Source organism: Schistocerca nitens, chromosome 5 (assembly GCF_023898315.1).
Source record: "Schistocerca nitens isolate TAMUIC-IGC-003100 chromosome 5, iqSchNite1.1, whole genome shotgun sequence".
Classification (NCBI taxonomy): Eukaryota; Metazoa; Arthropoda; class Insecta; order Orthoptera; family Acrididae; genus Schistocerca; species Schistocerca nitens.
Genome location: NC_064618.1, coordinates 597204608 through 597217972, shown reverse-complemented (window position 1 = coordinate 597217972; position 13365 = coordinate 597204608). Strand labels below are relative to the sequence as shown.

The following is a 13365-nucleotide window of genomic DNA, read 5'->3' as shown; positions in this document are numbered from 1 at the left end:
CTGGTTGCCATGTCAAAATTTGTTTTCTTGCCAAAACACCACCGAGTTTACACTGTCTCACCTCACTAACGTGGTGTAGACACAGTTGCGAGCCGCGCGGGATTAGCCGAGCGGTCTGGGCCGCTGCAGTTGTGGACTGTGCGGCTGGTCCCAGCGGAGGTTCGAGTCCTCCCTCGGGCATGGGTGTGAGTGTTTGTCCTTAGGATAGTTTAGGTTAAGTAGTGTGTAAGCTTAGGGTTACACACTACTACACCCGTGGTCTAGGTTAGAGTTACCCGTGGTCTAGGGGTAGCGTCTTTGATTCATAATCAAAAATCCGGCACGGTAGCTCAGCGTGTTCGGCCAGAGGGTTAGCAGCCCTCTGTAATAAAAAAACTGAGTTAATCGATCAACAACGAACCTAAACGGCAGTCTTACGACGTCCGCCCCGAGCAGATGCAACGAACAAAAGCGAAAAAATGAGATTTTTTTAAAAAAAGGGTAGCGTCTTTGATTCATAATCAAAACGTTTTCGGTCCCGGGTTCGATCCCCGCCACTGCCTAAATTTTGATAAACAATCAGCATTGGCGGCCGAAGACTTCCGGCATAAGAAGTCAACCTCATTCTGCTAACGGCCTTGTCAAAGAGGGCGGAGGAGCGAATAGATGTTCAGCGCATTCTCTTATCCTAGGGGTGGGAAATTGCCTTATAGGCGGAAGAATCAGCAATGATTACGACATGAGGATGCAGAAGGCAATGGAAACCACTGCATTAAAGACACATAACGTGTATCCACAGGACATGTGGCCTGTAATTGAAGTACCATGAGGAAAAGATTGAATAATCAACGAAATGATAACGTTCTACGAGTCGGGGCGTGGATTGTCAGAAGCTTGAACGTGGTAGGGAAACTAGAAAATCCGAAAAGGGAAATGCAAAGGCTCAATCTAGATATAGTAGGGGTCAGTGAAGTGAAGTGGAAGGAAGACAAGGATTTCTGGTCAGATGAGTTTAGGGTAATATCAACAGCAGCAGAAGATGGTATAACAGGTGTAGGATTCGTTATGAATAGGAAGGTAGGGCATAGGGTGTGTTACTGTGAACAGTTCAGTGACCGGGTTGTTCTAATCAGAATCGACAGCAGACCAACACCGACAACGATAGTTCAGGTATACATGCCGACGTCGCAAGCTGAAGATGAACAGATAGAGAAAGTGTATGAGAATATTGAAAGGGTAATGCAGTATGTAAAGGGGGACGAAAATCTAATAGTCGTGGGCGACTGGAATGCAATTGTAGGGGAAGGAGTAGAAGAAAAGGTTACAGGAGAATATGGGCTTGGGACAAGGAATGAAAGAGGAGAAATACTAATTGAGTTCTGTAACAAGTTTCAGCTAGTAATAGCGAATACCCTGTTCAAGAATCACAAGAGGAGGAGGTATACTTGGAAAAGGCCGGGAGATACGGGAAGATTTCAATTAGATTACATCATGGACAGACAGAGATTCCGAAATCAGATACTGGATTGTAAGGCGTACCCAGGAGCAGATATTGACTCAGATCACAATATAGTAGTGATGAAGAGTAGGCTGAAGTTCAAGACATTAGTCAGGAAGAATCAATACGCAAAGAAGTGGGATAAGGAAGTACTAAGGAATGACGAGATACGTTTGAAGTTCTCTAACGCTATAGATACAGCAATAAGGAATAGCGCAGTAGGCAGTACAGTTGAAGAGGAATGGACGTCTCTAAAAAGGGCCATCACAGAAGTTGGGAAGGTAAACATAGGTACAAAGAAGGTAGCTGCGAAGAAACCATGGGTAACAGAAGAAATACTTCAGTTGATTGATGAAAGGAGGAAGTACAAACATGTTCAGGGAAAATCAGGAATACAGAAACACAAGTCGCTGAGGAATGAAATAAATGGGAAGTGCAGGGAAGGTAAGACGAAATGGCTGCAGGAAAAATGTGAAGACATCGAAAAAGATATGATTGTCGGAAGGACAGACTCAGCATACAGGAAAGTCAAAACAACCTTTGGTGACATTAAAAGCAACGGTGGTAACATTAAGAGTGCAACGGGAATTCCACTGTTAAATGCAGAGGAGAGAGCAGATAGGTGGAAAGAATTCATTGAAAGCCTCTATGAGGGTGAAGATTTGCCTGATGTGATAGAAGATGATACAAGAGTCGATTTAGAAGAGATAGGGGATCCAGTATTAGAATCGGCATTTAAAAGAGCTTTGGAGGACTTACGATCAAATAAGGCAGAAGGGATAGATAACATTCCATCAGAATTTCTAAATCATTCGGGGAAGTGGCAACAAAACGACTATTCACGTTGGTGTGTAGAATATATGAGTCTGGTGACATACCATCTGACTTTCGGAAAAGCATCATCCACACAATTCCGAAGACGGCAAGAGCTGACAAGTGCGAGAATTATCGCACAATCAGCTTAACAGCTCATGCATCGAAGCTGCTTACAAGAATAATATACAGAAGAATGGAAAAGAAAATTGAGAATGCGCTAGGTGACGATCAGTTTGGCTTTAGGAAAAGTAAAGGGACGAGAGAGGCAATTCTGACGTTACGGCTAATAATGGAAGCAAGGCTAAAGAAAAATCAAGACACTTTCATAGGATCTGTCGACCTGGAAAAAGCGTTCGACCATATAAAATGGTGCAAGCTGTTCGAGATTCTGAAAAAAGTAGGGGTAAGCTATAGGGAGAGACGGGTAGTATACAATATGTACAACAACCAAGAGGGAATAATAAGGGTGGACGATCAAGAACGAAGTGCTCGTATTAAGAAGGGTGTAAGACAAGGCTGTAGCCTTTCGCCCCTACTCTTCAATCTGTACATCGAGGAAGCAATGATGGATATAAAAGAAAGGTTCAGGAGTGGAATTATAATACAAGGTGAAAGGAGATCAATGATACGATTCGCTGATGACATTGCTATCCTGAGTGAAAGTGAAGAAGAATTAAATGATCTGCTGAACGGAATGAACAGTCTAATGAGTACACAGTATGGTTTGAGAGTAAATCGGAAAAAGACGAAGGTAATGAGAAGTAGTAGAAATGAGAATAGCGAGAAACTTAACATCAGGATTGATGGTCACGAAGTCAATGAAGTTAAGGAATTCTGCTACCTAGGCAGTAAAATAACCAATGACGGACGGAGCAAGGAGGACATCAAATGCAGACTCGCTATGGCAAAAAAGGCATTTCTGGCCAAGAGAAGTCTACTAATATCAAATACCGGCCTTAATTTGAGGAAGAAATTTCTGAGGATGTAGGTCTGGAGTACAGCATTGTATGGTAGTGAAACATGGACTGTGGGAAAACCGGAACAGAAGAAAATCGAAGCATTTGAGATGTGGTGCTATAGACGAATGTTGAAAATAAGGTGGACTGATAAGGTAAGGAATGAGGAGGTTCTATGCAGAATCGCAGAGGAAAGGAATATGTGGAAAACACTGATAAGGAGAAGGGACAGGATGCGAGGACATCTGCTAAGACATGAGGGAATGACTTCCATGGTACTAGAGGGAGCTGTAGAGGGCAAACACTGTAGAGGAAGACAGAGATTGGAATACGTCAAGCAAATAATTGAGGACGTAGGTTGCAAGTGCTACTCTGAGATGAAGAGGTTGGCACAGGAAAGGAATTCGTGGCGGGCCGCAACCAACCAGTCAGTAGACTGACGACCAAAAAAAAAAAAAAAAAATCTTAGGGACTAATGACCTTAGCAGTTAAGTCCCATAAGATTTCACACACATTTGAACATTTTTTATTTTGCTGGCACGATGGGATCGGGAAGTGACAATCATATAGCACCTTTTAACCAATTGCCTGCATTACTTCTGCTTCGGTACGCACAGGATCCTGTAGGCAAATGTTACGTTTTAGAGACCGCCATAACTTCAGTGGCGGAGAAGCAGCGCATGCGCAATGTTTGAGATACATTCGTTATTAGTTGCCGTTTAATTAACATGGAGCGTATTTTTCTACAACACATATGTTTTAACCGGTCATTTGGTAGTGCACACGCAGCGAATACTGCGCAATCAGTGCAGTGTTGGTCGACACTGTGCTGTCCCATGTCGCCCAACAGTAATAAAAGTCATTCAAAAACTTCAGAACTAGAGGAGCAGGGAGACCTGAAACAGTTCTGACAGTTAACACAGCAGAAAACATCGAGGAAGTTCGACAAGCTGTGGAGGTCAACCCTCGGCTTTAAGCAGTACGGCTTGTTCACGCTTTGTGCAATTCAGACAGGTCATTTCGTCACATCTTGCAGTTATACCTCCACTTTCATCCTTTTAAAAAATCATAGGATTCAACCGATGAAGCTCAATGACTATGCACGGCGGAATACGTTTGCAGCAAGCATGCTGGAAATCTGGGAAAATGACGTTATTCTGATAATGAACCCCATGAACAATGGACCTTGTCGTCGGTGGGGTGGCTTGCGTGCCTCAGCGACACAGATAGCCGTACCGTGGGTGCAACCACAACAGAGGATTACCTACTGAGAGGCCGGACAGACGTGTGGTTCCTGAAGAAGGGCAGCAGCCTTTCCAATACTTGTAGGGTCAACGGTCTCGATGACTGATCTCGCCTTGTAACATCAGCCAAAACGAGCATGCTGTGTTGGTATTGCGAACGGCTGAAAGCAGTGGGAAATTACAGCTGATATTTTTCCCGAGGGCATGCAGCACTACTGTACGCCTTAAATGATATGTTGTCTCCTTGGGTAAAATATGACGGAGATGAAACAGTCCGCCATTCACATATCCGGGCGGTGTCTACTCAGGAGGATGCCGTCATCAGGAGAAATAAAACTGGCATGTAGGTTTGGAAATTCAAAAATGGGAGTTGATAGGTTGCTGGTAGATCCAGTGGCAGGATGAACAAGACTTCTGGTGAGATGAATACACGGCTATAAAACAGCATAGTAAACGCATTATTGTGTGCCAAGAATCCACGAAGTTCGTGCCTACCACAGTAGTACAAATTTATACGCCAACTATCCCCGCAGATCATGAAGAGACCAAAGAAATGTATGATGATGTAAAAGAAATTATTCAGATACCTAAAGCAGACGAAAATTTTATTCTCATATGGGACTGGAATTCGATAGTAGGAAAATGAAGAGAAAAAAAAAAGTAGGTGAATATGGGCTCGGGGAAAGGAATGAAAGAGCAAGCCACGTGGTAGAGTTTTGCCAGAGCATAATTTAATCATCCCTAACACTTGGTTGAAGGATCATAAATAAAAGGTTGTATACTTGAAAGATACCTAGAGACACCGGAAGGTTTGAGACTGGTTATATCATGGAAACACAAAGGTTTCGGAACCAGACATTTCCAGGGGCAGATGTGGACTGTGACGGCAAGTTATAGGTTACGAACTGTAGATGAAAACTGAAATTGGATGAAGTACGAAATTAAGGAGATGGTATCTGGATAAGCTGAAAGAACCAGAGGTTGCTGAAAGTTTCACAGGGAGCATTTGGGAACAGTTGACTACAACATGGGAAAGGAATACAGTAGAAGACGAAGTGGTAGCTTTAAGAGCCGAAGTAGTGAAGGTAGCACGGGATAAAATAGGTAAAATGATAAGGCCTAGGAGAAATACTCGGATAACGCAAGAGATACTGAATTTATCAAATGAAAGGAGAAAAAATAAAAATGTAGGTAATGAATCAGGCGAAAGGGAATACAAACGTTCAAGGAAGAAATTGACAGCAAGTGCAAAATGGCAATGTAGGAACGGCTAGAGGAAAAATGTAACGATTTAGAAGCATATTTCACTACTGGAAAGATATATACTGCCAACAGGAAAATGAAAGAGGCCTTTGGGAGAAAGAGAATCAGCTGTATGAATGTCAAGAGATCAGATGGAAAATTATTCCTAAACAAAGAGGGGAAACTGAAAGGTTGAAGGAAAATATAGAGGGACTATACAAGGGAGATGTACTAGAGGGCAACATTATAAAAGTGGAAGAGGACTCAGATGAAGATGAGAAGGGAGATGTGATACTGCGTGAAGAATTTGACAGAGTACTGAATGATCTTAGTCGAAACAAACACTCGGTATTACATGACATCCCGTCAGAACTGCTGATAGCCTCGGAAGAGCCAGCCATGGAAAAGCTTCCATTTGGTGTGCATGATGTATGAGACAGGCGAAGTACCTTCACACTTTAAAAAAATGCAATAATTCCAATGCTAAAGAAAGTAGGTGCTGACAGGTGTGACCATTACCGAACTTTCAGTTTAATAAGTCGTGGCTGCAAAATACCAACACGAATCCCGTACAGAAGAACGGAAAACATGGTAAAAGCCGACTTCGAGGAAGATCAGTTTGGATTCCGGAGAAATGTAGGAACACGCGAGCCAATATTTACCCTACCACTTACATTCGAGATACGTTAACGAAAGACAAACCTACGTTTATAGCATTTGTAGACCTAGAGAAAGGCTTTGACCATGTTGACTGGAATATTTTCCTTAAAATTCTGAAGCCAGCAGGGATAATTTATACGAAGCGAAAGGTATTTACAACTTGTATGGAAATCAAACGGCAGTTTTAAGATTCTAGGGGCGTGAATGGAAGCAGTGACTGAGAAGGGAGTCAGACAGGGCTGTATGTAGCCTATCCCCGATGTTATTCAATCTGTACGTTGAACAAGGAGTAAAGAAAACCAAAGAAAAATATAGAGTAGGAATTAAAGTTTATGGAAAAGAAATAAAAAACTTCGAGGTTTGCCAATGACACTGCAATTCTGTCAAAGATGGCAAACAGCTTGGTGTGTGTGTGAAATCTTATAGGACTTAATAGCTAAGCTTACACACTACTTAACCTAAATTATCGTAAGGAGAAACACACACACTCATGCCCGAGGGAGGACTCGAACCATCGCCGGGACGTGCCGCACAGTCCATGACTGCAGCACCTTAGACCGCTCGGCTAATCCCACGCGGCACAGCTTGGTAGAGCAGCTGAGCAGAATGGACATTGTCCTGAAAGGAAGCATATAAATTAACGTCAACAAAAGCAAAACAAGGAAAATGGGATGCAGTCGAATCCGATAAGGTGACGCAAGTGATTTGGATTATGAAAGGAGACACTTAAAGCAGTAGATGGGTTTAGATATTTTGGCAGAAAAATAACTTACGATGGCCAGAATAGAGAGGATATAAAACGTAGACTAGAAATGGCTAGAAAAGTATTTATGAGAAAGAGAAATTTGTTAACACCGAAAATACAATTAAGTGCTAGGAAATTTTTTCTGAAAGTATCTGAAGTGTAACATGTATGGAAGTGACACTCATACCATAAACAATTTAGACAAGAAGGGAACAGAAGCTTTTGAAATATGGCGCTGTAGGAGAATGTTTAAGATTATTTCCGTAGATCACGCAACTAATGAGAAGGTACTCACCAGAACGGGAAGAGACAAGAAATTTGTGGCACACTTTGACCAAAAGAAGGGATTGGTTTATATGACACATTCAGAGACATCAAGAGATCACCAATTTAGTACTGGAGGGAATGGTGGAGGAGTAAGAATCTTAGAGGAGGACCAAGAGATGAATACTGTAAGCATATTCAGAAGGATGTAGGGTGCGGTCGATATTCGGGGATAAAGAGGCTCACACAGGTTAGAGTAGCCTGGAGAGGTGGGTCAAACAAGTCTTGGGAATGAAGACCGCAACAACAAACAGCGCCGGCCGGAGTGGCCGAGCGGTTCTAGGCGCTACAGTCAGGAACCGCGGGACCGCTACGGTCGCAGGTTCGAATCCTGCCTGGGGCATGGATGTGTCTGATGTCCTTAGGTTAATTAGGTTTAAGTAGTTCTAAGTTCTAGGGGACTGATGACCTCAGAAGTTGAGTCCCATAGTGCTCAGAGCCATTTGAACAATTTTTGAACAAACAGCGCGTGATGAGGCTCATTTTCACTTATAGGATGCTGTGAACAAACGAAGTTACCGGTACTGGCAGGAAAATAATTCATGGAAACTCCACGACAGGCCCAGTTTTCCATCAGTGGGCCCTACTTTTTCCGAGAAAATGGTCGCATTGTGACTGTGAACTCACAATGTTACCTTACGATGTTGCGATATTTTTTTGTCAGAATTGAGAAGATATCACATTTACTTTGGTTATATTTGCTTTCAGTAGGACGGGGCTACTTCCCATACCTCAAAACTACCCATGGCTTTTCTAAAGAAACATCTTCTAGATCGCCTCATTTCTTTGCATGGGCACGTGGAGTGTGGTCTACTCGATCTCCGGATTTTTCTCCGTCCCATTATTTCTTATTGAGCTACCAGAAATCTCTGGTTTACTTTGGAAAACCAACGGCTCTCGAAGTTCTATTAGACGTCATTCGTCGAGAAATTCCGCTTGCTATGTTTGAAAGGAATAATGACAATTTTTTCAGTCGCCTTAACAATGCCTAGATAAGTACAGCTGCCACTTTGATTATGTCATTTCTCGCACCTGAATTGCAACGCATTCTTGTTTATGCTGTATGTTTCTTGAACTGCGTTGTATTTGTAATCTTTGCGAAATATAAAAAATATTATTAATTTAAAAAAAGTGTTAAAATGTTATCCTGCAATCGGATCCTGTACTTTGCTGTTGTCAGGAAACAGTGGATACGTTATAATGCAACTGAAAATGAGAATCCCACACACCACAATAATAATGGAGGTAGTACGAGAAACAAAGATTGCCCTCCTCCCAATTTGGTAAAGAAGAAGAAACGAAATTCCTGCTTCTTCTGCATCTGACGTGGGCTAGTGGTTGAGGCTACCGTCGGGGGAGCTGCGCTTACCGCTTTTACGAGGAACACGATACCGTGCTACTAATTTGGGCAGCGCTCTAAGTCAGGCCGGGAGAAGACCGTAGCTGGGGAATGCCGGCCCGCACGGAACGGAGCGTGCAACGTGATACCTTTCCACTCTGGACACGCCGGTCGTAGCGTCCGGGTTACAGCGGCTCTGCAGCGGACGTACCGGAATAGGGCCTTCCGCTTCTGTTTCCATTTGCCGCGGGCGCCGCTGGAGAGAAGGCGAGCCGCAGGGCTGGCGTGGGAAGGAGACGGCAAACGGGGCCGGGCTCTGCCGCTATACTGGTGGTTTCGTTCCTGGAAGCCGCGGCTATTTCCGCAGAGGGCGGCTGCGGCGGCGGCGACGGCGGCAGCGGTGGCGGCGGCGGCGGCGGCGGCGGCGGCGGCGTTGGGCAAGCGGCTTGTTTGTGACATCATTGAGCCGAGCGGATACGCCAGTTAAAAAGTTCCCGTCCGCCAAGCCGTGGTCAGTTTGTGGTGGACCTCTGAGCGGCCGCGTGCTCGCAACGACCGCTCCAGCGCTTGCCTGTCCCAGCGCGATGACGTCATGGGGTGGTTCATGCCACCGTACAAACGGCTGCCCACCCCCTGGACAGAGGACGAAGGTTTGTGTGCAACACAGCTGATTTTCACCTCTCGGCTCAGCTTTTATTGCTTATTTTATTTGCTTGTGCCTCTAAGTACGAAACTGCTAATATCCGCTCAATTTTCTAAAAAAAAAATTATGATATTTCCTGTTTTTTCTTGTTAAACTGTCCGCTGCTCATGGTCTTGTGGTAGCTTCTCACTTCCCAAGCACGGGGTTCGATTCCCGGCGGGGTCATGGATTTTCCTTACCTCGTGATGACTGGGTGTTGTTGTGTCGTCATCATCATCATCATCATCATCCTTCATCCCCATTACGGTCGGAGGAAGGCAATGGCAAACCACCTGCATTAGGACCTTGCCTAGTACGGTGGTGCGGGTCTCCTGCATCGTTCCCCTACGCTTTGTCACGGAGTATGGGACTTTATCATCTCATTAAACTGACATCCATATTACAGTGTATGTACAGGAGTTGGACGAAAATACGGAAACACATGCTTATATAAATCCAGGTACTGGCCAAGCCTGCAGGTAGTGCAGTTTAGTTTGACCTTGAAAGGCGTCTGTCCAGTGTTTTCACTACGTTGCAAGTATCAGCAGATAAGTGATCTTTGTGGTTGTCAGCGTACTGTCGCGGACCTAAGTGAATTCTAACGTCGCAGTGTTGTACCTCGCATGGTGGGCGCTTTCGTACTAACGGGAACCGGAATGCTTGTTTTTGAAGGAACACCCCGCCATTTGACTGGTTTGCTGTTTATTTAAGTACATCCCAGGATACGGCCTTTTATACCATTTTTGATTTTATGTCTTTCACAGGTATTGCAGGACACTGAGTTGTACTTAAATAAACAGTAAAACAGGCAAATGGCGGAATGTTACTTTAAAAAATACTGTATGTCTGTTGCTCAGCAACATAAAAAAAATTGATGTTTCAAGAGGCATTGTATCGAAGACTTACATCGGCTACAGGGACGGCGGGAAAATACCATACGCTAAGTCACAAAGCGGACGAAAGTGATCATGACGGACGGGCATTGAAGGGGAGTTCAAAATGGTTCAAATGGCTCTGAGCACTATGGGACTCAACTGCTGAGGTCATTAGTCCCCTAGAACTTAGAACTAGTTAAACCTAACTAACCTAAGGACATCACAAACATCCATGCCCGAGGCAGGATTCGAACCTGCGACCGTAGCGGTCTTGCGGTTCCAGACTGCAGCGCCTTTAACCGCACGCCCACTTCGGCCGGCTTGAAGGGGAGTCTGACGAAAATTAAGAGACGACAACTGTGAAAGTCACTGCAGAAATGAATGTCACATTCGACAACCCGGTCAGCACAAAAACAACACGAAGGGATCTCTATAAGCTGGGAATTACACAGCGAGAAGGAATTCCAAAACCACACATCAGTGATGCAGATTCCAGTTATCGGATAACGCGGTACAGAAGCCACAAAACCTGGACTGTGGATCGTCACTTATGGCCTACTTTACGTCTTAAGAGCGAAATATGGCAGGGCTTTGGTGATGATTTGAACAGCCGTGTTATGGTATCCATTGACTCCACGGCTGCTCATCAAGGCCGCAGTATTGCCAAGGATTATGTGACTGTTTTGGCTGATCAGGCACATTCCACAATACAGTGTTTGTTCCTGAAAGGTGAGGCTTTGTTCCAAGACGACAGGGCCCTGTTCACACGTCTCGCATCGTCCAGGACTGGTACTGTGAGCACGAGAATGAATGGTCGCATCTTCGGTGTCAAAATGGTTCAAATGGCTCTGAGCACTATGGGACTCAATTGCTGTGGTTATCAGTCCCCTAGAACTTAGAACTACTTAAACCTAACTGCCCTAAGGACATCACACACATCCATGCCTGAGGCAGGACTCGAACCTGCGACCGTAGCGGTCGCGCGGTTCCAGACTGCAGCGCCTAGAACCGCTCGGCCACTCCGGCCGGCAAGCGTGGTAATGTGTAGTGTTTATGGTGTTTCTCTCATATTGTCGTCCACTCCGAGTATGATGATTAACATTACACATCAGAATCTGTGACAAAATTGTGTGCTGGACATGGACGCGAACCAGGATAATTGGCATTTGTACAGAGCGCAGTTCCTAATGTTCAATCGCACTCCGTTTTTCGGACAGACTCAGAGCTTCGGCTTAGTAATAAAACCTTTTCACCTCTTCGAAATTACCTAGCAACGGGTTTATACGGGGATTAAAAAAAAGTGTTCCATATTTTGAGAGATGGTAGGCCTAATATGCACCAAAGCAAGTAAACATGGGTCTAAAACGCATAGCTTAAGAGTTATAAGCACTTTTTGCTCTTCGCTACTGTGAAACACGTCTCTTCCACTGTAAATTATTTGATAATACGAACGACCCACAGATTGCAGTAAACAAATGAGGACACATTACTCTGTTATTGTCCATAAATATAATAAAATAAGACAACATACAGCTGTAAACCGGATTCACAGTTTCGGGTAAGTGCAGTGTATACCTTAGATAGAATCGAGCCAGTTTGTGTCTCGATAAACGCTTTATATCTTATTTTTATCTTTACACTTACCAGCATAAAGTTAGACTACATTCCACATGGTAAATGGCAAATACGGTCATCTGTTATAGTGTGACGAATGGAAGCATCCGTCGATCTCGTGTCCTGTATGCTGAAAAATGTCCAGAGCGGACGATAACATCTGCACAATTATTGTCCTTTTTGTTAGTTCATTTGTTTACTGCATCCTGCAGGTCTCCCGTAATAGCAAAGAGGTTGCAGTAGAAGAGATCAGTTTCACAATAAGATGGACAAGTGCTCAAAGCTCTTAAGACATGTGTTTTAGAGTTCAGGTTATTCGTCATTTTTTTCTTCTTTGTTCCATACTACCACCGTTAGAAATAAGAAATACTTCTTATTACACTTTGCATAATAAGTTATTATGTCAACATCGCCTAAATCCTACAACCACCAGTTTTAGCAATTCATTGCTATCTTCAGATATTGTAATTAATCCCCACACAGCGGCCGGCCGGTGTGGCCGTGCGGTTCTAGGCGCTTCAGTCTGGAACCGCGTGACCGCTACGGTCTCAGGTTCGAATCCTGCCTCGGGCATGGATGTGTGTGATGTCCTTAGGTTAGTTAGGTTTAAGTAGTTCCAAGTTCTAGGGGACTGATGACCACAGATGTTAAGTCCCATAGTGCTCAGAGCCATTTGAACCATTTTGAACCTCACACAGCTTCAGCCTCCTTAATCATATGACGACATACCTTGTACCATTTCGTGATGTTCTGAATGTGTATAAATTGAATTTTATATATAATGGCAAACTGTTATTTGATTAATTATTACATCTGACGATGGCAATAAACTGCCGTAATCGATAATGTGAATGTAGTAGTAATTAGGCACTCTTGATATAATAAATTACTGTAGAAACTTTTATAAAGTCGCATGCTCCTGTTTGACAATATGTCAGATTCTTAGCAACAGGTTGAAGCTCTGAGTCGGTCCATGAGAGCTATCGGATAGCTCAGTTGCAAGACAAGAAGCACATCAGATACCTGTCCAGCCATCCCGAATTAGATTTTGTTGTTTCCCTCTATCGCTTGACGCAAGTGCCCGAACGGTTCCTCGCAAAAGGACACGGTCTATTTCCTTTCCCACTCGTACCTGTGCGAGCTGAAAGTTCGCTTCCAATTACTTCCTCCTCCTCGGAGCTAAATCTCCAGATTTCATCTTTACTAAAAGCAGACGAATTGTTTCGAGTCCCGGTTCGGCACACAAATTTTAACCGCAGCTTATATGCCACTAATATGAATGTGTCACTTCTGTCAATTTAACGTTATTAGAGGCAAAGTTACGAAAAACGAAACGCAGTATTTCGCACACGCAAGTGTGCTTCTTATTCGAAGATCGTTCAGCTTAGTAT

General features: G+C 43.9%; 1 protein-coding gene across 2 annotated transcripts in view; it reads left to right on the top strand.

The window, feature by feature from the left end:
• LOC126259988 (nephrin-like) overlaps positions 1-13365 on the top strand; it is a 666808-nt gene that overhangs the window by 169102 nt on the left and 484341 nt on the right. Inside the window, exon 1 of one of the 2 annotated variants that reach the window (XM_049957121.1) lies at positions 9332-9453. The exons of the other annotated variant lie outside the window; for it this stretch is intronic. Coding sequence (XP_049813078.1) covers positions 9396-9453 — 58 coding nt within the window. The 5' untranslated portion in view covers positions 9332-9395. Of the gene's footprint in view, positions 1-9331; positions 9454-13365 lie in introns of those variants that run through there. 2 annotated transcript variants of the gene reach the window in all.